The sequence below is a fragment of the Hyperolius riggenbachi genome, chromosome 1 (genome assembly GCF_040937935.1).
Source record: "Hyperolius riggenbachi isolate aHypRig1 chromosome 1, aHypRig1.pri, whole genome shotgun sequence".
Taxonomy (NCBI): domain Eukaryota; kingdom Metazoa; phylum Chordata; class Amphibia; order Anura; family Hyperoliidae; genus Hyperolius; species Hyperolius riggenbachi.
This window is the reverse complement of record NC_090646.1, coordinates 686,515,680-686,539,818: the sequence shown is the minus strand read 5'-3', so window position 1 is coordinate 686,539,818 and position 24,139 is coordinate 686,515,680. Positions and strand designations below refer to the sequence as shown.

At 41.1% G+C, this 24,139-nt stretch overlaps 1 protein-coding gene across 2 annotated transcripts in view; it reads right to left on the bottom strand.

Moving 5' to 3' along the window:
• Positions 1-20,899, bottom strand: part of TMEM8B (transmembrane protein 8B) — a 111,991-nt gene extending 91,092 nt beyond the window's left edge. The window contains exon 1 of one of the 2 annotated variants that reach the window (XM_068272706.1): positions 20,796-20,899. In XM_068272706.1, the coding sequence (XP_068128807.1) occupies positions 20,796-20,889 (94 nt within the window). In that variant the 5' untranslated portion in view covers positions 20,890-20,899. The remainder of the gene's footprint in view (positions 1-20,795) is intronic. The other variant, XM_068272714.1, reaches the window with a different exon arrangement.
• Between the last annotated feature and the right edge of the window lie 3,240 nt (positions 20,900-24,139).

Sequence of the window (24,139 nt, the reverse complement as noted above, 5' to 3'; positions counted from 1 at the left end):
GCTGAGCGGTGTACACAGAGTGTCAGTAAACAATGGTATATAGTCTGGCTGAGCGGTGTACACACAATGCTATATAGTCTGCTATATAGTGTCAGTAAACAATGGTATATAGTCTGGCTGAGCGAGCGGTGTACTACTGTTCCCAGCAGAATCAGAGTGGCAGTAAACAATGGTATATAGTCTGGCTGAGCGGTGTACACAGAGTGTCAGTAAACAATGGTATATAGTCTGGCTGAGCGAGCGGTGTACTACTGTTCCCAGCAGAATCAGAGTGGCAGTAAACAATGGTATATAGTCTGGCTGAGCGGTGTACACAGAGTGTCAGTAAACAATGGTATATAGTCTGGCTGAGCGAGCGGTGTACTACTGTTCCCAGCAGAATCAGAGTGGCAGTAAACAATGGTATATAGTCTGGCTGAGCGGTGTACACAGAGTGTCAGTAAACAATGGTATATAGTCTGGCTGAGCGGTGTACACACAATGCTATATAGTCTGCTATATAGTGTCAGTAAACAATGCTATATAGTGTGGCTGAACGAGCGGTGTACTACTGTTCCCAGCAGACACAGAACAGTACACAGAATGCTATATAGTGTGGCTGAACGAGCGGTGTACTACTGTTCCCAGCAGACACAGAACAGTACACAGAATGCTATATAGTGTGGCTGAACGAGCGGTGTACCACTGTTCCCAGCAGACACAGAACAGTACACAGAATGCTATATAGTGTGGCTGAACGAGCGGTGTACTACTGTTCCCAGCAGACACAGAACAGTACACAGAATGCTATATAGTGTGGCTGAACGAGCGGTGTACTACTGTTCCCAGCAGACACAGAACAGTACACAGAATGCTATATAGTGTGGCTGAACGAGCGGTGTACTACTGTTCCCAGCAGACACAGAACAGTACACAGAATGCTATATAGTGTGGCTGAACGAGCGGTGTACCACTGTTCCCAGCAGACACAGAACAGTACACAGAATGCTATATAGTGTGGCTGAACGAGCGGTGTACTACTGTTCCCAGCAGACACAGAACAGTACACAGAATGCTATATAGTGTGGCTGAACGAGCGGTGTACTACTGTTCCCAGCAGACACAGAACAGTACACAGAATGCTATATAGTGTGGCTGAACGAGCGGTGTACTACTGTTCCCAGCAGACACAGAACAGTACACAGAATGCTATATAGTGTGGCTGAACGAGCGGTGTACCACTGTTCCCAGCAGACACAGAACAGTACACAGAATGCTATATAGTGTGGCTGAACGAGCGGTGTACTACTGTTCCCAGCAGTGACACACAATGACTGGGGGGGACCCTGGCTAGCGTGGCTGGAGCGCGAACTACCCTGCCTGCCTACCCAAAGCTAAACCCACAGACAAATGGCGGAGATATGACGTGGTTCGGGTATTTATTTACCCGAACCACGTGACAGTTCGGCCAATCAGAGCGCGTTCGGGTCCGAACCACGTGACCCGTTCGGCCAATCACAGCGCTAGCCGAACGTTCGGGGAACGTTCGGCCATGCGCTCTTAGTTCGGCCATATGGCCGAACGGTTTGGCCGAGCACCGTCAGGTGTTCGGCCGAACTCGAACATCACCCGAACAGGGTGATGTTCTGCAGAACCCGAACAGTGGCGAACACTGTTCGCCCAACACTAGAGAAGATATCATACAATATTACACTGTTATACAAGCTGTACACTGACTGCTTTACATTGTATCACAGTGTCACATCTGTAGTGCTGTCCCATGAGAAGATATCATACACTATTTACACTGTTATACAAGCTGTACACTGACCGCTTTACATTGTATCACAGTGTCACATCTGCAGTGCTGCCCCATGAGAAGATATCATACAATATTTACACTGTTATACAAGCTGTACACTGCCTGCTTTACATTGTATCACAGTGTCACATCTGCAGTGTTTTCCCATGAGAAGATATCATACAATTTTTACACTGTAATACAAGCTGTACACTGACCACTTTACATTGTATCACAGTGTCACATCTGCAGTGCTGTCCCATGAGAAGATATCATACACTATTTACACTGTTATACAAGCTGTACACTGACCGCTTTACATTGTATCACAGTGTCACATCTGCAGTGCTGCCCCATGAGAAGATATCATACAATATTTACACTGTTATACAAGCTGTACACTGCCTGCTTTACATTGTATCACAGTGTCACATCTGCAGTGTTTTCCCATGAGAAGATATCATACAATTTTTACACTGTAATACAAGCTGTACACTGACCACTTTACATTGTATCACAGTGTCACATCTGCAGTGCTGTCCCATGAGAAGATAACATACAATATTTACACTGTTATACAAGCTGTACACTGACTGCTTTACATTGTATCACAGTGTCACATCTGCAGTGCTGTCCCATGAGAAGATATCATACAATATTTACACTGTTATACAAGCTGTACACTTACTGCTTTACATTGTGTCACAGTGTCACATCTGCAGTGTTGTCCCATGAGAAGATATTATACAATATTTACACTGTTATACAAGCTGTACACTGACTACTTTACATTGTGTCACAGTGTCACATCTGCAGTGTTGTCCAATGATAAGATATCATACAATATATATACTGCTATACAAGCTGTAAACTGACTGCTTTACATTGTATCACAGTGTCACATCTGCAGTGCTGCCCCATGAGAAGATATCATACAATATTACACTGTTATACAAGCTGCACACCGACTGCTTTACATTGTGTCACAGCGTCACATCTGCAGTGTTGTCCCATGAGAAGATATCATACAATATTACACTGTTATACAAGCTGTACACTGACTGCTTTACATTGTATCACAGTGTCACATTTGCAGTGCTCTCCCATGAGAAGATATCATACAATATTTACAGTGTTGTACAAGCTGTACACTGACTGCTTTACATTGTATCACAGTGTCACATCTGCAGTGTTGTCCCATGAAAAGATATCATACAATATTTACAGTGTTGTACAAGCTGTACACTGACTGCTTTACATTGTATCACAGTGTCACATCTGCAGTGCTTCCCCTTGAGAAGATATCATACAATATTTACACTGTAATACAAGCTGTACACTGACTGCTTTACATTGTATCACAGTGTCACATCTGTAGTGCTGCCCCATGAGAAGATATCATACAATATTTACACTGCTATACAAGCTGTACACTGACTGCTTTACATTGTATCACAGCGTCACATCTGCAGTGTTGTACCATGAGAAGATATCATACAATATTACACTGTTATACAAGCTGTACACTGACTGCTTTACATTGTATCACCGTGTCACATCTGCAGTGCTGTCCCATGAGAAGATATCATACAATATTTACACTGTTATACAAGCTGTACACTGACTGCTTTACATTGTATCACAGTGTCAAATCTGCAGTGCTGCCCCATGAGAAGATATCATACAATATTTACAGTGTTATACAAGCTGTACACTGACTGCTTTACATTGTATCACAGTGTAACATCTGCAGTGCTGCCCCATGAGAAGATATCATACAATATTTACACTGTTATACAAGCTGTACACTGACTGCTTTACATTGTGTAACAGTGTCACATCTGCAGTGTTGTCCCATGAGAAGATATCATACAATATTACACTGTTATACAAGCTGTACACTGACTGCTTTACATTGTGTCACAGAGTCACATCTGCAGTGCTGTCCCATGAGAAGATATCATACAATATTTACACTGTTATACAAGCTGCACACTCACTGCTTTACATTGTGTCACAGTGTCACATCTGCAGATTTGTCCCATGAGAAGATATCATACAATATTACACTGTTATGCAAGCTGTACACTGACTGCTTTACATTGTATCACAGTGTCACATCTGCAGTGCTGTCCCATGAGAGGATATCATACAATATATATACTGCTATACAAGCTGTAAACTGACTGCTTTACATTGTATCACAGTGTCACATCTGCAGTGCTGCCCCATGAGAAGATATCATACAATATTACACTGTTATACAAGCTGCACACCGACTGCTTTACATTGTGTCACAGCGTCACATCTGCAGTGTTGTCCCATAAGAAGATATCATACAATATTACACTGTTATACAAGCTGTACACTGACTGCTTTACATTGTATCACAGTGTCACATCTGCAGTGCTGTCCCATGAGAAGATATCATACAATATTTACACTGTTATACAAGCTGTACACTGACTGCTTTACATTGTATCACAGTGTCACATTTGCAGTGCTCTCCCATGAGAAGATATCATACAATATTTACAGTGTTGTACAAGCTGTACACTGACTGCTTTACATTGTATCACAGTGTCACATCTGCAGTGTTGTCCCATGAAAAGATATCATACAATATTTACAGTGTTGTACAAGCTGTACACTGACTGCTTTACATTGTATCACAGTGTCACATCTGCAGTGCTTCCCCTTGAGAAGATATCATACAATATTTACACTGTAATACAAGCTGTACACTGACTGCTTTACATTGTATCACAGTGTCACATCTGTAGTGCTGCCCCATGAGAAGATATCATACAATATTTACACTGCTATACAAGCTGTACACTGACTGCTTTACATTGTATCACAGTGTCACATCTGCAGTGCTGTCCCATGAGAAGATATCATGCAATATTTACACTGTTATACAAGCTGTACACTGACTGCTTTACATTGTATCACAGCGTCACATCTGCAGTGTTGTACCATGAGAAGATATCATACAATATTACACTGTTATACAAGCTGTACACTGACTGCTTTACATTGTATCACAGTGTCACATCTGCAGTGCTGTCCCATGAGAAGATATCATACAATATTTACACTGTTATACAAGCTGTACACTGACTGCTTTACATTGTATCACAGTGTCAAATCTGCAGTGCTGCCCCATGAGAAGATATCATACAATATTTACACTGTTATACAAGCTGTACACTGACTGCTTTACATTGTATCACAGTGTAACATCTGCAGTGCTGCCCCATGAGAAGATATCATACAATATTTACACTGTTATACAAGCTGTACACTGACTGCTTTACATTGTGTAACAGTGTCACATCTGCAGTGTTGTCCCATGAGAAGATATCATACAATATTACAGTGTTATACAAGCTGTACACTGACTGCTTTACATTGTGTCACAGAGTCACATCTGCAGTGCTGTCCCATGACAAGATATCATACAATATTTACACTGTTATACAAGCTGCACACTGACTGCTTTACATTGTGTCACAGTGTCACATCTGCAGATTTGTCCCATGAGAAGATATCATACAATATTACACTGTTATGCAAGCTGTACACTGACTGCTTTACATTGTATCACAGTGTCACATCTGCAGTGCTGTCCCATGAGAGGATATCATACAATATATATACTGCTATACAAGCTGTAAACTGACTGCTTTACATTGTATCACAGTGTCACATCTGCAGTGCTGCCCCATGAGAAGATATCATACAATATTACACTGTTATACAAGCTGCACACCGACTGCTTTACATTGTGTCACAGCGTCACATCTGCAGTGTTGTCCCATAAGAAGATATCATACAATATTACACTGTTATACAAGCTGTACACTGACTGCTTTACATTGTATCACAGTGTCACATCTGCAGTGCTGTCCCATGAGAAGATATCATACAATATTTACACTGTTATACAAGCTGTACACTGACTGCTTTACATTGTATCACAGTGTCACATTTGCAGTGCTCTCCCATGAGAAGATATCATACAATATTTACAGTGTTGTACAAGCTGTACACTGACTGCTTTACATTGTATCACAGCATCACATCTGCAGTGTTTTCCCATGAGAAGATATCATACAACATTACACTGTTATACAAGCTGTACACTGACTGCTATACATTGTATCACAGTGTCACATCTGCAGTGCTGCCCCATGAGAAGATATCATACAATATTTACACTGTAATACAAGCTGTACACTGACTGCTTTACATTATATCACAGTGTCACATCTGCAGTGCTGCCCCATGAGAAGATATCATACAATATTTACACTGCTATACAAGCTGTACACTGACTGCTTTACATTGTATCACAGTGTCACATCTGCAGTGTTGTATCATGAGAAGATATCATACAATATTTACACTGTTATACAAGCTGTACACTGACTGCTTTACATTGTATCACAGTGTAACTTCTGCAGTGCTGCCCCATGAGAAGATATCATATAATATTTACACTGTTATACAAGCTGTACACTGACTGCTTTACATTGTATCCCAGTGTCACATCTGCAGTGCTTTCCAATGAGAAGATATCATACAATATTACACTGTTATACAAGCTGTACACTGACTGCTTTACTTTGTATCCCAGTGTCACATCTGCAGTGCTGTCCCATGAGAAGATATCATACAATATTTACACTGTTATACAAGCTGCACACTGACTGCTTTACATTGTATCACAGTGTCACATCTGCAGTGTTGTCCCATGAGAATATATCATACAATATTACACTGTTATACAAGCTGTACACTGACTGCATTACATTGTATCACAGCGTCACATCTGCAGTGCTGTCCCATGAGAAGATATCATACAATATTACACTGTTATACAAGCTGTACACTGACTGCTTTACATTGTATCACAGTGTCACATCTGCAGTGCTGCCCCATGAGAAGATATCATATAATATTTACACTGTTATACAAGCTGTACACTGACTGCTTTACATTGTATCCCAGTGTCACATCTGCAGTGCTGTCCCATGAGAAGATATACAATATTACACTGTTATACAAACTGTACACTGACTGCTTTACATTGTATCACAGCGTCACATCTGCAGTGCTGTCCCTTGAGAAGATATCATACAATATTATACTGTTATATAAGCTGTACACTGACTGCTTTACATTGTATCACAGCGTCACATCTGCAGTGCTGTCCCATGAGAAGATATCATACAATATTACACTGTTATACAAGCTGTACACTGACTGCTTTACATTGTATCACAGTGTCACATCTGCAGTGCTGTCCCATGAGAAGATATCATACAATATTACACTGTTATACAAGCTGTACACTGACTGCTTTACATTGTATCCCAGTGTCACATCTGCAGTGCTGTCCCATGAGAAGATATCATACAATATTACACTGTTATACAAGCTGTACACTGACTGCTTTACATTGTATCACAGCATCACATCTGCAGTGCTGTCCCATGAGAAGATATCATACAATATTACACTGTTATACAAGCTGTACACTGACTGCTTTACATTGTATCACAGCGTCACATCTGCAGTGCTGTCCCATGAGAAGATATCATACAATATTACACTGTTATACAAGCTGTACACTGACTGCTTTACATTGTATCACAGTGTCACATCTGCAGTGCTGTCCCATGAGAAGATATCATACAATATTACACTGTTATACAAGATGTACACTGACTGCTTTACATTGTATCACAGAGTCACATCTGCAGTGCTGTCCCATGAGAAGATATCATACAACATTTACACTGTTATACAAGCTGTACACTGACTGCTTTACATTGTATCACAGCGTCACATCTGCAGTGCTGTCCCATGAGAAGATATCATACAATATTACACTGTTATACAAGCTGTACACTGACTGCTTTACTTTGTATCCCAGTGTCACATCTGCAGTGCTGTCCCATGAGAAGATATCATACAATATTACAATGTTATACAAGCTGTACACTGACTGCTTTACATTGTATCACAGAGTCACATCTGCAGTGCTGTCCCATGAGAAGATATCATACAACATTTACACTGTTATACAAGCTGTACACTGACTGCTTTACATTGTATCACAGTATCACATCTGCAGTGCTGTCCCATGAGAAGATATCATACAATATTACACTGTTATACAAGCTGTACACTGACTGCTTTACATTGTATCACAGTGTCACATCTGCGGTGCTGTCCCATGAGAAGATATCATACAATATTACACTGTTATACAAGCTGTACACTGACTGCTTTACATTGTATCCCAGTGTCACATCTGCAGTGTTGTCCCATGAGAAGATATCATACAATATTACACTGTTATACAAGCTGTACACTGACTGCTTTACATTGTGTCACAGCGTCACATCTGCAGTGTTGTCCCATGAGAAGATATCATACAATATTACACTGTTATACAAGCTGTACACTGACTGCTTTACATTGTATCTCAGTGTCACATCTGCAGTGCTGTCCCATGAGAAGATATCATACACTATTTACACTGTTATACAAGCTGTACACTGACCGCTTTACATTGTATCACAGTGTCACATCTGCAGTGCTGTCCCATGAGAAGATATCATACAATATTACACTGTTATACAAGCTGCACACTGACTGCTTTACATTGTGTCACAGCGTCACATCTGCAGTGCTGTCCCATGAGAAGATATCATACAATATTTACACTGTTATACAAGCTGTACACTGACTGCTTTACATTGTGTCACAGTGTCACATCTGCAGTGCTGTCCCATAAGAAGATATCATACAATATTACATTGTTATACAAGCTGTACACTGACTGCTTTACATTGTATCACAGCGTCACATCTGCAGTGTTATCCCATGAGAAGGTATCATACAATATTACACTGTTATACAAGCTGTACACTGACTGCTTTAGATTGTATCACAGTGTCACATCTGTAGTGATGTCCCATGAGAAGATATCATACAATATTACACTGTTATACAAGCTGTACACTGACTGCTTTACATTGTGTCACAGTGTCACATCTGCAGTGCTGTCCCATAAGAAGATATCATACAATATTACATTGTTATACAAGCTGTACACTGACTGCTTTACATTGTATCACAGCGTCACATCTGCAGTGTTATCCCATGAGAAGGTATCATACAATATTACACTGTTATACAAGCTGTACACTGACTGCTTTACATTGTATCACAGTGTCACATCTGCAGTGCTGTCCCATGAGAAGATATCATACAATATTAAACTGTTATACAAGCTGTACACTGACTGCTTTACATTGTATCACAGTGTCACATCTGCAGTGCTGTCCCATGAGAAGATCTCATACAATATTTACACTGTTATACAAGCTGTACACTGACTGCTTTACATTGTGTCACAGTGTCACATCTGCAGTGTTGTCCCATGAGAAGATATCATACAATATTACACAGTTATACAAGCTGTACACTGACTGCTTTACATTGTATCACAGTGTCACATCTGCAGTGTTGTCCCATGCGAAGATATCATACAATATTTACACTGTTATACAAGCTGTACACTGACTGCTTTACATTGTATCACAGTGTCACATCTGCAGTGCTGCCCCATGAGAAGATATCATACAATATTTACACTGTTATACAAGCTGTACACTGACTGCTTTACATTGTATCACAGCGTCACATCTGCAGTGCTGTCCCATGAGAAGATATCATACAATATTACACTGTTATACAAGCTGTACACCGACTGCTTTACATTGTGTCACAGCGTCACATCTGCAGTGCTGCCCCATGAGAAGATATCATACAATATTTACACTGTTATACAAGCTGTACACTGACTGCTTTACATTGTATCACAGTGTCACATCTGCAGTGTTGTCTCATGAGAAGATATCATACAATATTGCACTGTTATACAAGCTGTACACTGACTGCTTTACATTGTATCACAGTGTCACATCTGCAGTGCTGTCCCATGAGAAGATATCATACAATATTAAACTGTTATACAAGCTGTACACTGCCTGCTTTACATTGTATCACAGTGTCACATCTGCAGTGCTGTCCCATGAGAAGATATCATACAATATTACACAGTTATACAAGCTGTACACTGCCTGCTTTACATTGTATCACAGTGTCACATCTGCAGTGCTGTCCCATGAGAAGATATCATACAATATTAAACTGTTATACAAGCTGTACACTGACTGCTTTACATTGTGTCAGTGTCACATCTGCAGTGCTGTCCCATGAGAAGATCTCATACAATATTTACACTGTTATACAAGCTGTACACTGACTGCTTTACATTGTGTCACAGTGTCACATCTGCAGTGTTGTCCCATGAGAAGATATCATACAATATTACACTGTTATACAAGCTGTACACTGACTGCTTTACATTGTATCAGTGTCACATCTGCAGTGCTGTCCCATGAGAAGATATCATACAATATTTACACTGTTATACAAGCTGTACACTGACTGCTTTACATTGTATCACAGTGTCACATCTGCAGTGCTGTCCCATGAGAAGATATCATACAATATTACACTGTTATACAAGCTGTACACTGACTGCTTTACATTGTATCACAGCGTCACATCTGCAGTGTTGTCCCATGAGAAGATATCATACAATATTACACTGTTATACAAGCTGTACACTGACTGCTTTACATTGTATCACAGTGTCACATCTGCAGTGCTGTTCCATGAGAAGATATCATACAATATTTACACTGTTATACAAACTGTACACTGACTGCTTTACATTGTATCACAGTGTCACATCTGCAGTGTTGTCCCATGAGAAGATATCATACAATATTACACTGTTATACAAGCTGTACACTGACTGCTTTACATTGTATCACAGTGTCACATCTGTAGTGTTGTCCCATGAGAAGATATCATACAATATTTACACTGTTATACAAGCTGTACACTGACTGCTTTACATTGTATCACAGTGTCACATCTGCAGTGTTGTCCCATGATAAGATATTATACAATAGTTACACTGTTATACAAGCTGCACACTGACTGCTTTACATTGTATCACGGTGTCACATCTGCAGTGTTGTCCCATGAGAAGATATCATACAATATTACACTGTTATACAAGCTGTACACTGACTGCTTTACATTGTATCACAGCTCACAACTGCAGTGTTGTCCCATGAGAAGATATCATACAATATCTACACTGTAATACAAGCTGTACACTGACTGCTTTACATTGTATCACAGTGTCACATCTGCAGTGTTGTCCCATGAGAAGATATCATACAATATTTACACTGTTATAGAAGCTGTACACTGACTGCTTTACATTGTGTCACAGTGTCACATCTGCAGTGCTGTCCCATGAGAAGATATCATACAATATTACACTGTTATACAAGCTGTACACTGACTGCTTTACATTGTATCACAGTGTCACATCTGCAGTGCTGTCCCATGAGAAGATATCATACAATATTACACTGTTATACAAGCTGTACACTGACTGCTTTACATTGTATCACAGTGTCACATCTGCAGTGCTGTCCCATGAGAAGATATCATACAATATTTACACTGTATTATTACTGATCTCCCCTCCCCCCATAGTGACATCACATATACTGCCCCTAATATATATTATTACTGATCTCCCCTCCTCCCATAGTGACATCACATATACTGCCCCTAATATATAATATTATTACTGATCTCCCCTCCCCCATAGTGACATCACATACACTGCCCTAATATATATTATTATTACTGATCTCCCCTCCCCCATAGTGACATCACATATACAGCCCCTAATATATAATATTATTACTGATCTCCCCTCCCCCATAGTGACACCACATATACAGCCCCTAATATATAATATTATTACTGATCTCCCCTCCCCCATAGTGACATCACATATACTGCCCCTAATATATATTATTATTACTGATCTCCCCTCCCCCATAGTGACATCACATATACATCCCCTAATATATAATATTATTACTGATCTCCCCTCCCCCATAGTGACATCACATATACTGCCCCTAATATATAATATTATTACTGATCTCCCCACCCCCCATAGTGACATCACATATACATCCCCTAATATATAATATTATTACTGATCTCCCCTCCCCCATAGTGACATCACATATACTTCCGCTAATATATAATATTATTACTGATCTCCCCTCCCCCATAGTGACATCACATATACTTCCGCTAATATATAATATTATTACTGATCTCCCCTCCCCCATAGTGACATCACATATACCGCTCCTAATATATAATATTATTACTGATCTCCCCTCCCCCATAGTGACATCACATATACTTCCGCTAATATATAATATTATTACTGATCTCCCCTCCCCCATAGTGACATCACATATACCGCTCCTAATATATAATATTATTACTGATCTCCCCTCCCCCATAGTGACATCACATATACTTCCGCTAATATATAATATTATTACTGATCTCCCCTCCCCCATAGTGACATCACATACACTGCCCTAATATATATTATTATTACTGATCTCCCCTCCCCCATAGTGACATCACATATACAGCCCCTAATATATAATATTATTACTGATCTCCCCTCCCCCATAGTGACATCACATATACATCCCCTAATATATAATATTATTACTGATCTCACCTCCCCCATAGTGACATCACATATACTGCTCCTAATATATAATACTATTACTGATCTCCCCTCCCCCATAGGGACATCACATATACCGCTCCTAATATATAACATTATTACTGATCTCCCCTCCCCCATAGTGACATCACATATACTTCCGCTAATATATAATATTATTACTGATCTCCCCTCCCCCATAGTGACATCACATATACCGCTCCTAATATATAATATTATTACTGATCTCCCCTCCCCCATAGTGACATCACATATACTTCCGCTAATATATAATATTATTACTGATCTCCCCTCCCCTATAGTGACATCACATACACTGCCCTAATATATATTATTATTACTGATCTCCCCTCCCCCATAGTGACATCACATATACTGCCCCTAATATATAATATTATTACTGATCTCCCCTCCCCCATTGTGACATCACATATACCGCTCCTAATATATAATATTATTACTGATCTCCCCTCCCCCATAGTGACATCACATATACTTCCGCTAATATATAATATTATTACTGATCTCCCCTCCCCCATAGTGACATCACATACACTGCCCTAATATATATTATTATTACTGATCTCCCCTCCCCCATAGTGACATCACATATACAGCCCCCAGGGGCGTAGCAATAGGGGGTGCAGAGGTAGCGACCGCATCGGGGCCCTTAGGCCAGAGGGGCCCCGAAAGGCCCACCCTCAGCTACAGTATTAGCTCTCTATTGGTCCTGTGCTCATAATAAATCACCTCTATAGATGCTTTGAATAATAGTAATTATTAACAAACTGTCCCCCATCCCCTTCTTGCACCTCTGACACTGTAGTTGCCATTGGCAGGTTTTTGGTGCGCCGTATCAATTGTTATGTATAGAGTGCTTGGGGGGGCCCCATTGCAAAACTTGCATCGGGGCCCGCAGCTCCTTAGCTACGCCACTGACAGCCCCTAATATATAATATTATTACTGATCTCCCCTCCCCCATAGTGACATCACATATACATCCCCTAATATATAATATTATTACTGATCTCCCCTCCCCCATAGTGACATCACATATACATCCCCTAATATATAATATTATTACTGATCTCCCCTCCCCCATAGTGACATCACATATACTGCCCCTAATATATAATATTATTACTGATCTCCCCTCCCCCATTGTGACATCACATATACTGCCCCTAATATATAATATTATTACTGATCTCCCCTCCCCCATAGTGACATCACATATACTGCCCCTAATATATAATATTATTACTGATCTCCCCTCCCCCATAGTGACATCACATATACTGCTCCTAATATATAATATTATTACTGATCTCCCCTCCCCCATAGTGACATCACATATACCGCTCCTAATATATAATATTATTACTGATCTCCCCTCCCCCATAGTGACATCACATATACTTCCGCTAATATATAATATTATTACTGATCTCCCCTCCCCCATAGTGACATCACATATACTGCCCCTAATATATAATATTATTACTGATCTCCCCACCCCCCATAGTGACATCACATATACTGCCCCTAATATATAATATTATTACTGATCTCCCCTCCCCCATTGTGACACCACATATACTGCCCCTAATATATAATATTATTACTGATCTCCCCTCCCCCATAGTGACATCACATATACCGCTCCTAATATATAATATTATTACTGATCTCCCCTCCCCCATAGTGACATCACATATACCGCTCCTAATATATAATATTATTACTGATCTCCCCTCCCCCATAGTGACATCACATATACTTCCGCTAATATATAATATTATTACTGATCTCCCCTCCCCCATAGTGACATCACATACACTGCTCCTAATATATAATATTATTACTGATCTCCCCTCCCCCCATAGTGACATCACATATACATCCCCTAATATATAATATTATTACTGATCTCCCCTCCCCCATAGTGACATCACATATACTTCCGCTAATATATAATATTATTACTGATCTCCCCTCCCCCATAGTGACATCACATATACTGCCCCTAATATATAATATTATTACTGATCTCCCCTCCCCCATTGTGACACCACATATACTGCCCCTAATATATAATATTATTACTGATCTCCCCTCCCCCATAGTGACATCACATATACTGCCCCTAATATATAATATTATTACTGATCTCCCCTCCCCCATAGTGACCTCACATATACTGCTCCTAATATATAATATTATTACTGATCTCCCCTCCCCCATAGTGACATCACATATACCGCTCCTAATATATAATATTATTACTGATCTCCCCTCCCCCATAGTGACAACTCATATACTTCCGCTAATATATAATATTATTACTGATCTCCCCTCCCCCATAGTGACATCACATATACCGCTCCTAATATATAATATTATTACTGATCTCCCCTCCCCCATAGTGACATCACATATACTTCCGCTAATATATAATATTATTACTGATCTCCCCTCCCCCATAGTGACATCACATATACATCCCCTAATATATAATATTATTACTGATCTCCCCTCCCCCATAGTGACATCACATATACTGCCCCTAATATATAATATTATTACTGATCTCCCCACCCCCCATAGTGACATCACATATACTGCCCCTAATCTATATATATAAAATCGGATGTATGTGTGTGTGTGTGTGTGTATGTATGTATGTATGTGTGTGTGTATGTGCCGCGATCACGCAAAAACAGTTTGACCGATTTGAACGAAACTTGGTATGCAGATCCCTTACTACCTGGGATGATATGTTCTGGGTGTCTCGCGGCCCCCCTGCACACCTGGGCGGAGCTACAAACAGCCAATCAGATTCCACCCATTCAAGTCAATGGAAAAAATGTAAAAGGCTGCCATTCTCACAGTAATCAAGCCAGAGTCCCCACACTTGGCACAGTTGGTCACTTCGTGACCGAGGTTACAATTCCAGGAAAAGTGGGTGGAGCATAAAACAGCCAATCAAATTTCAGCCATTAATTTTAAATGGGAAAATCTTAACTGCAGCCATTCTTACACTCGCAGGGTTTTCAAACTTGGCACACTTGGTCACTGGATGACTGGGATTAATATTCAGGAAAGTGGGTGGAGCCTACAACAGCCAATCAAAATTCACCTATTGATTTTCAAGGGGAATATTTAAACTGCTGCTATTCTTACACTTTTAATGGCAGAGGCTTCAAACTTGCTACAGTCGGTCATTGGGTGACTGGGGTCCAAATTCACTAAAGGGGCGGGGCCACATATAGCCAATCAGATTTCCTTGGTGGATAAACTGCTTCCATTCACACAAATTTGATGTCAGGAACCTGAAAGCTCACAAACTTGGTCATTGAGTGACTGTGTGTCAAGGTTACAAAAAGTGGGCGGAGCCAAAACAACTTTTACTGGGAAAATATAAACTGCAGCCATTCTTACACTGTTAATGGCAGGGTTCTCAAACTTTGCACAGTTGGTCATTGGTTGACAGATTAAGATTTTGGAAGGTGGGTGGAGCCTACAACAGCCAATAAAAATTCACCTTTTGATTTTTAAAGGGAATATTTCATCTGCTACCATTCTCTTATACTGGTAATAGCAGATGCCTCAAACCTGGTACAGTTGGTCACTGGGTGACTAGGGTTCAAATTCAGGAAGAGGGCGGAACCGCAAACAGCCAGATTTGTTTATTTTTCAATGGGAATATAGAAAGTATTGATACCAAGGACCCCAAAGCTGATAAACTTGATAACTGAGTGACTGTCAAGGTTAGAAAAAGAGGGCGGTTCCAACAACTTCATTTTTTACATGGCAGGGTTCCCAAACTTTACACAATTGGCCACTGGGTGACTGGGATGAATATTCAGAAATGTGGGTGGAGCCTACAACAGCCAATCAAAATGTACCTATTGATTTTCAAGGGGAATAGTCATGTTGCTGCCATTCTTACACTGTTAGTGGCAGAGGCCTCAAACCTGATACAGTCAGTCATTGGGTGACAAGGGTCCAAATTCACTAAAGGGGTGGAGCCACAAACAACCAATCAGATTTGTTAGATTGATTTCAGCCATTCTGTTATTGGCAGGGTTCTCAAACGTGACACAGTTGGCCACCGGGTGACTGGGACTAATATTCAGAAAAGTGGGTGGAGCCTACAGCAGCCAATCAAAATTCACCTTTTGATTTTCAAGGGGAATATTTACATTGCTGCCATTCATGCACTCTTAATGGCAGAGGCCTCAAATCTGGTACAGTCAGTCACTGGGAGACTGGGGTTTAAATTCTGAAGGGAGCGGGCCAAAAACAGCCAATCAGATTTATTTCATTTCAATGGTAAAATGCAAATTATTGATGCCAAGGACCCCAAAGCTCATAAACTTGGTCATTAAGTGACTGTATGTCAAGATTAGAAATAGTGGGCGGAGCCAAAAACAACTAACTTTTTACATGGGGAAATGTAAACTGCAGCTTTTCTTACACTGTTACTGGCAGGGTTCTCAAACTTCACACAGTTGGTCACTGGGTGACTAGGATTAACATTCAGAAAAGTAGGTGGAGCCTAAAAGAGCCAATCAAAATTCACCTATTGATTTTCAAGGGGAATATTGAAATTGCAGCCATTCTTACACTGTTAATGGCAGAGGCCTCAAACCTGCTACAGTCAGTCGTTAAGTGTCTGGGGTTCAAATTCAGTAAAGGGGCGAAGCCAAAAACAGCCAATCAGATTTCTTTGCTGGATAAACTGCTTCCATTAGCAGAATTTTGATGCCAGGAACCCAAAAGCTCACAAACTTGGTCATTGAGTAGTGACTGTGTGTCCAGGTTACAAAAAGTGGGTGGAGTTAAAAACAGATTTTTCTGGTAAATTATAAACTGCCAAGGACCCCAAAACTCACAAACTTGGGCATTGAGTAGTGACTGTGTGTCCAGGTTACAAAAAGTGGGCGGAGCCGAAAACAATTTTCACTGGGAAAGTGTAAACTGCAGCCCTTCTTACACTGTTTATTTCAGGGTTCCCAAACTTTGCCCAGATGGTCACTGTGTGACTGAGATTAATATTCAGGGAAGTGGGTGGAGCCTATAATAGCCAATCAAAATTCACCTGTTGATTTTCAAGTGGAATATTTAAATTGCTGCCATTTTTACACTGTTAATAGCAGATGCTTCAAACCTGCTACAGTTGGTCATTGGGTGACTGGGGTTCAAATGCTGGAGAGGGGCAGAGCCACAAACAGTCTAATCTGATTTGTTTAATTTCTATGGGAATTTACAAATTATTGATGCCAAGGACCCCAAAGCTCCCAAACTTGATCATTGAGTGTTTGTGCGTTAGGGTTAGAAAGTGGGCGGAGCCAACAAGAGTCAAATACATACCCGGGCAACGTCGGGTCATCAGTGGATGGAGACAAATACAAATTTCACTGGGAAAATGTAAACTGCAGCCATTCTTACACTGTTAATGGCCGGGTTTTTAAACTTTGCACAGTTGGTCACTGGGTGACTGGGATTAATATTCAGAAAAGTGGGTGGAGCCTACAAAAGTGAATCAAACTTCACCTGTTGCTTTTCAAGGGGAATATTTAATTGCTACCATTCTTGCACTGTTAATGGCACAAGCCTCAAACCTGGTACAGTTGGTTATTGGGTGACTTGGATTCTAATTAAGAAAAAAGGGTGGAGCCACACAGCCAATCAGATTTGTTTAATTTCAATGCAGATTATTGATACCAAAGACAGCAAAGCTCACAAACTTGGTCATTGAGTGTTTGTGTGTTAGGGTTAGAAAAAGTAGGCGGAGCCAACACCAGCCAAATACATACCCGGGCAACGCCGGGCAATCAGCTAGTATATAATATTATTACTGATCTCCCCTCCCCCATTGTGACACCACATATACTGCCCCTAATATATAATATTATTACTGATCTCCCCTCCCCCATAGTGACATCACATATACCGCTCCTAATATATAATATTATTACTGATCTCCCCCATAGTGACATCACATATACTTCCGCTAATATATAATATTATTACTGATCTCCCCTCCCCCATAGTGACATCACATATACCGCTCCTAATATATAATATTATTACTGATCTCCCCTCCCCCATAGTGACATCACATATACTTCCGCTAATATATAATATTATTACTGATCTCCCCTCCCCCATAGTGACATCACATATACCGCTCCTAATATATAATATTATTACTGATCTCCTCTCCCCCATAGTGACATCACATATACTTCCGCTAATATATAATATTATTACTGATCTCCCCTCCCCCATTGTGACACCACATATACTGCCCCTAATATATAATATTATTACTGATCTCCCCTCCCCCATAGTGACATCACATATACTGCCCCTAATATATAATATTATTACTGATCTCCCCTCCCCCATAGTGACATCACATATACATCCCCTAATATATAATATTATTACTGATCTCCCCTCCCCCATAGTGACATCACATATACATCCCCTAATATATAATATTATTACTGATCTCCCCTCCCCCATAGTGACACCACATATACAGCCCCTAATATATAATATTATTACTGATCTCCCCTCCCCCATAGTGACATCACATATACTTCCGCTAATATATAATATTATTACTGATCTCCCCTCCCCCATAGTGACATCACATACACTGCTCCTAATATATAATATTATTACTGATCTCCCCACCCCCCATAGTGACATCACATATACATCCCCTAATATATAATATTATTACTGATCTCCCCTCCCCCATAGTGACATCACATATACTTCCGCTAATATATAATATTATTACTGATCTCCCCTCCCCCATAGTGACATCACATATACCGCTCCTAATATATAATATTATTACTGATCTCCCCTCCCCCATAGTGACATCACATATACTTCCGCTAATATATAATATTATTACTGATCTCCCCTCCCCCATAGTGACATCACATATACCGCTCCTAATATATAATATTATTACTGATCTCCTCTCCCCCATAGTGACATCACATATACATCCCCTAATATATAATATTATTACTGATCTCCCCTCCCCCATAGTGACATCACATATACTGCTCCTAATATATAATACTATTACTGATCTCCCCTCCCCCATAGTGACATCACATATACCGCTCCTAATATATAACATTATTACTGATCTCCCCTCCCCCATAGTGACATCACATATACTGCCCCTAATATATAATATTATTACTGATCTCCCCACCCCCCATAGTGACATCACATACACTGCTCCTAATATATAATATTATTACTGATCTCCCCTCCCCCATAGTGACATCACATATACTTCCCCTAATATATAATATTATTACTGATCTCCCCTCCCCCCATGGTGACATCACATATACTGCCCCTAATATATAATATTATTACTGATCTCCCCTCCCCCATAGTGACATCACATATACTTCCGCTAATATATAATATTATTACTGATCTCCCCTCCCCCATTGTGACACCACATATACTGCCCCTAATATATAATATTATTACTGATCTCCCCTCCCCCATAGTGACATCACATATACCGCTCCTAATATATAATATTATTACTGATCTCCCCTCCCCCATAGTGACATCACATATACTTCCCCTAATATATAATATTATTACTGATCTCCCCTCCCCCCATGGTGACATCACATATACTGCCCCTAATATATAATATTATTACTGATCTCCCCTCCCCCATATCTCGCTTATAATACAGAATAATAGCAGGGTACATGAGGTGGGGGTGACATATTGCTGGACACACAGTGATAATGTACAGGCAGTCTAACAATAGCAGCGGCCGTACAGCCTGTATATCCCTCCATGGATGGTAACATCAGTCCCATCCCCCACCCGGCCAGTGACAGCAGCCCCCCTGTATACACAACAGAGGATACAATGTAACGGGACACACGGCTGCTCCTGTACACACACTATAGACAGATACAATGTAACACACAGGGCCCGGGTGATGCAGCCCTCCCCCCTGTACACAGCTGTGGTGTGACGTCATGTAACACAGGATACAATGTAACCAGAGACACGGCTGCTCCCCACCAGTGATGCCCCCAGTACATATATGATGACAATAGATACAATGTAACGAGACACACGGCTGCTCCCCCCAGTATAATGCTGCTGGATACAATGTCACACACAGTGCCGGGTGCTGCACCCCCTCCCCCTCCTGCACACACAGATACTATATACAGTATATATATGACGTCACTCACCCCCAGGTCCCGGGGTCAGGCCGCCCAGCAGCAGGGTGATGATGGTGATGATCAAGTTGTTTTGTCCCCCCGGGTCCCCCCGCAGCATCCTCATCCTCCACCTTCCTCCTCTGCATCCTCCTCCCGGCCTGGACCACTCCGTGACGTCACTGCATCCCTCCTCCCCGAGATCAGTGTGTGCTGCTCGTGTAATACACTGCTCATCATCTTCATCCTTGTGTGTGCTGCTCATATTATACACTGCTCATCATCATCATCATCCCTGTGTGTGCTGCTCATATTATACACTGCTCATCATCGTCATCCCTGTGTGTGCTGCTCATATTATACACTGCTCATCATCATCATCCCTGTGTGTGCTGCTCGTGTAATACACTGCTCATCATCATCATCATCCCTGTGTGTGCTGCTCATGTAATACACTGCTCATCATCATCATCATCCCTGTGTGTGCTGCTCATATTATACACTGCTCATCATCGTCATCCCTGTGTGTGCTGCTCATATTATACACTGCTCATCATCCTCATCCCTGTGTGTGCTGCTCATATTATACACTGCTCATCATCATCATCATCCCTGTGTGTGCTGCTCATATTATACACTGCTCATCATCATCATCCCTGTGTGTGCTGCTCATATTATACACTGCTCATCATCGTCATCCCTGTGTGTGCTGCTCATATTATACACTGCTCATCATCATCATCCCTGTGTGTGCTGCTCGTGTAATACACTGCTCATCATCATCATCATCCCTGTGTGTGCTGCTCATGTAATACACTGCTCATCATCATCATCATCCCTGTGTGTGCTGCTCATATTATACACTGCTCATCATCGTCATCCCTGTGTGTGCTGCTCATATTATACACTGCTCATCATCCTCATCCCTGTGTGTGCTGCTCATATTATACACTGCTCATCATCATCATCATCCCTGTGTGTGCTGCTCATATTATACACTGCTCATCATCATCATCCCTGTGTGTGCTGCTCATATTATACACTGCTCATCATCGTCATCCCTGTGTGTGCTGCTCATATTATACACTGCTCATCATCATCATCCCTGTGTGTGCTGCTCATATTATACACTGCTCATCATCATCATCATCATCCCTGTGTGTGCTGCTCATATTATACACTGCTCATCATCGTCATCCCTGTGTGTGCTGCTCATATTATACACTGCTCATCATCATCATCCCTGTGTGTGCTGCTCGTGTAATACACTGCTCATCATCATCATCCCTGTGTGTGCTGCTCATATTATACACTGCTCATCATCATCATCCCTGTGTGTGCTGCTCATATTATACACTGCTCATCATCATCATCCCTGTGTGTGTGCTGCTCATATTATACACTGCTCATCATCATCATCCCTGTGTGTGCTGCTCATATTATACACTGCTCATCATTATCATCATCATCCCTGTGTGTGCTGCTCATATTATACACTGCTCATCATCGTCATCCCTGTGTGTGCTGCTCATATTATACACTGCTCATCATCATCATCATCCCTGTGTGTGCTGCTCATATTATACACTGCTCATCATCATCATCCCTGTGTGTTCTGCTCATATTATACACTGCTCATCATCATCATCCCCGTGTGTGCTGCTCATATTATACACTGCTCATCATCGTCATCATCATCCCTGTGTGTGCTGCTCCTATTATTCACTGCTCATCATCATCATCATCATCCCTGTGTGTGCTGCTCATATTATACACTGCTCATTATCATCCTCCCTGTGTGTGCTGCTCCTATTATACACTGCTCATCATCATCATCCCTGTGTGTGCTGCTCATATTATACACTGCTCATCATCATCATCATCATCCCTGTGTGTGCTGCTCATATTATACACTGCTCATCATCATCATCATCCCTGTGTGTGCTGCTCATATTATACACTGCTCATCATCATCATCCCTGTGTGTGCTGCTCATATTATACACTGCTCATCATCATCATCATCATCCCTGTGTGTGCTGCTCATATTATACACTGCTCTTCATCATCATCATCATCCCTGTGTGTGCTGCTCATATTATACACTGCTCATCATCATCATCATCCCTGTGTGTGCGGCTCATATTATACACTGCTCATCATCATCATCCCTGTGTGTGCTGCTCATATTATACACTGCTCACCATCATCATCATCCCTGTGTGTGCTGCTCATATTATACACTGCTCATCATCATCATCCCTGTGTGTGCTGCTCATATTATACACTGCTCATCATCATCATCCCTGTGTGTGCTGCTCATATTATACACTGCTCATCGTCATCATCCCTGTGTGTGCTGCTCATATTATACACTGCTCATCATCATCATCATCCCTGTGTGTGCTGCTCATATTATACACTGCTCATCATCATCATCCCTGTGTGTGCTGCTCATATTATACACTGCTCATCATCATCATCCCTATGTGTGCTGCTCATATTATACACTGCTCATCATCCTCATCCCTGTGTGTGCTGCTCATATTATACACTGCTCATCATCATCATCCCTGTGTGTGCTGCTCATATTATACACTGCTCATCATCATCATCATCCCTGTGTGTGCTGCTCATATTATACACTGCTCATCATAATTATCATCCCTGTGTGTGCTGCTCCTATTATACACTGCTCATCATAATTATCATCCCTGTGTGTGCTGCTCCTATTATACACTGCTCATCATCCTCATCCCTGTGTGTGCTGCTCATATTATACACTGCTCATCATCATCATCCCTGTGTGTGCTGCTCATATTATACACTGCTCATCATCCTCATCCCTGTGTGTGCTGCTCCTATTATACACTGCTCATCATCATCATCCCTGTGTGTGCTGCTCATATTATACACTGCTCATCATCATCATCATCCCTGTGTGTGCTGCTCCTATTATACACTGCTCATCATCATCATCCCTGTGTGTGCTGCTCATATTATACACTGCGCATCATCATCATCATCATCCCTGTGTGTGCTGCTCATATTATACACTGCTCATCATCATCATCACCCCTGTGTGTGCTGCTCCTATTATACACTGCTCATCATCATCATCATCCCTGTGTGTGCTGCTCATATTATACACTGCTCATCATCATCATCCCTGTGTGTGCTGCTCATATTATACACTGCTCATCATCATCATCATCCCTGTGTGTGCTGCTCATATTATACACTGCTCATCATCATCATCCCTGTGTGTGCTGCTCATATTATACACTGCTCATCATCATCATCCCTGTGTGTGCTGCTCATATTATACACTGCTCATCATCATCATCATCCCTGTGTGTGCTGCTCATATTATACACT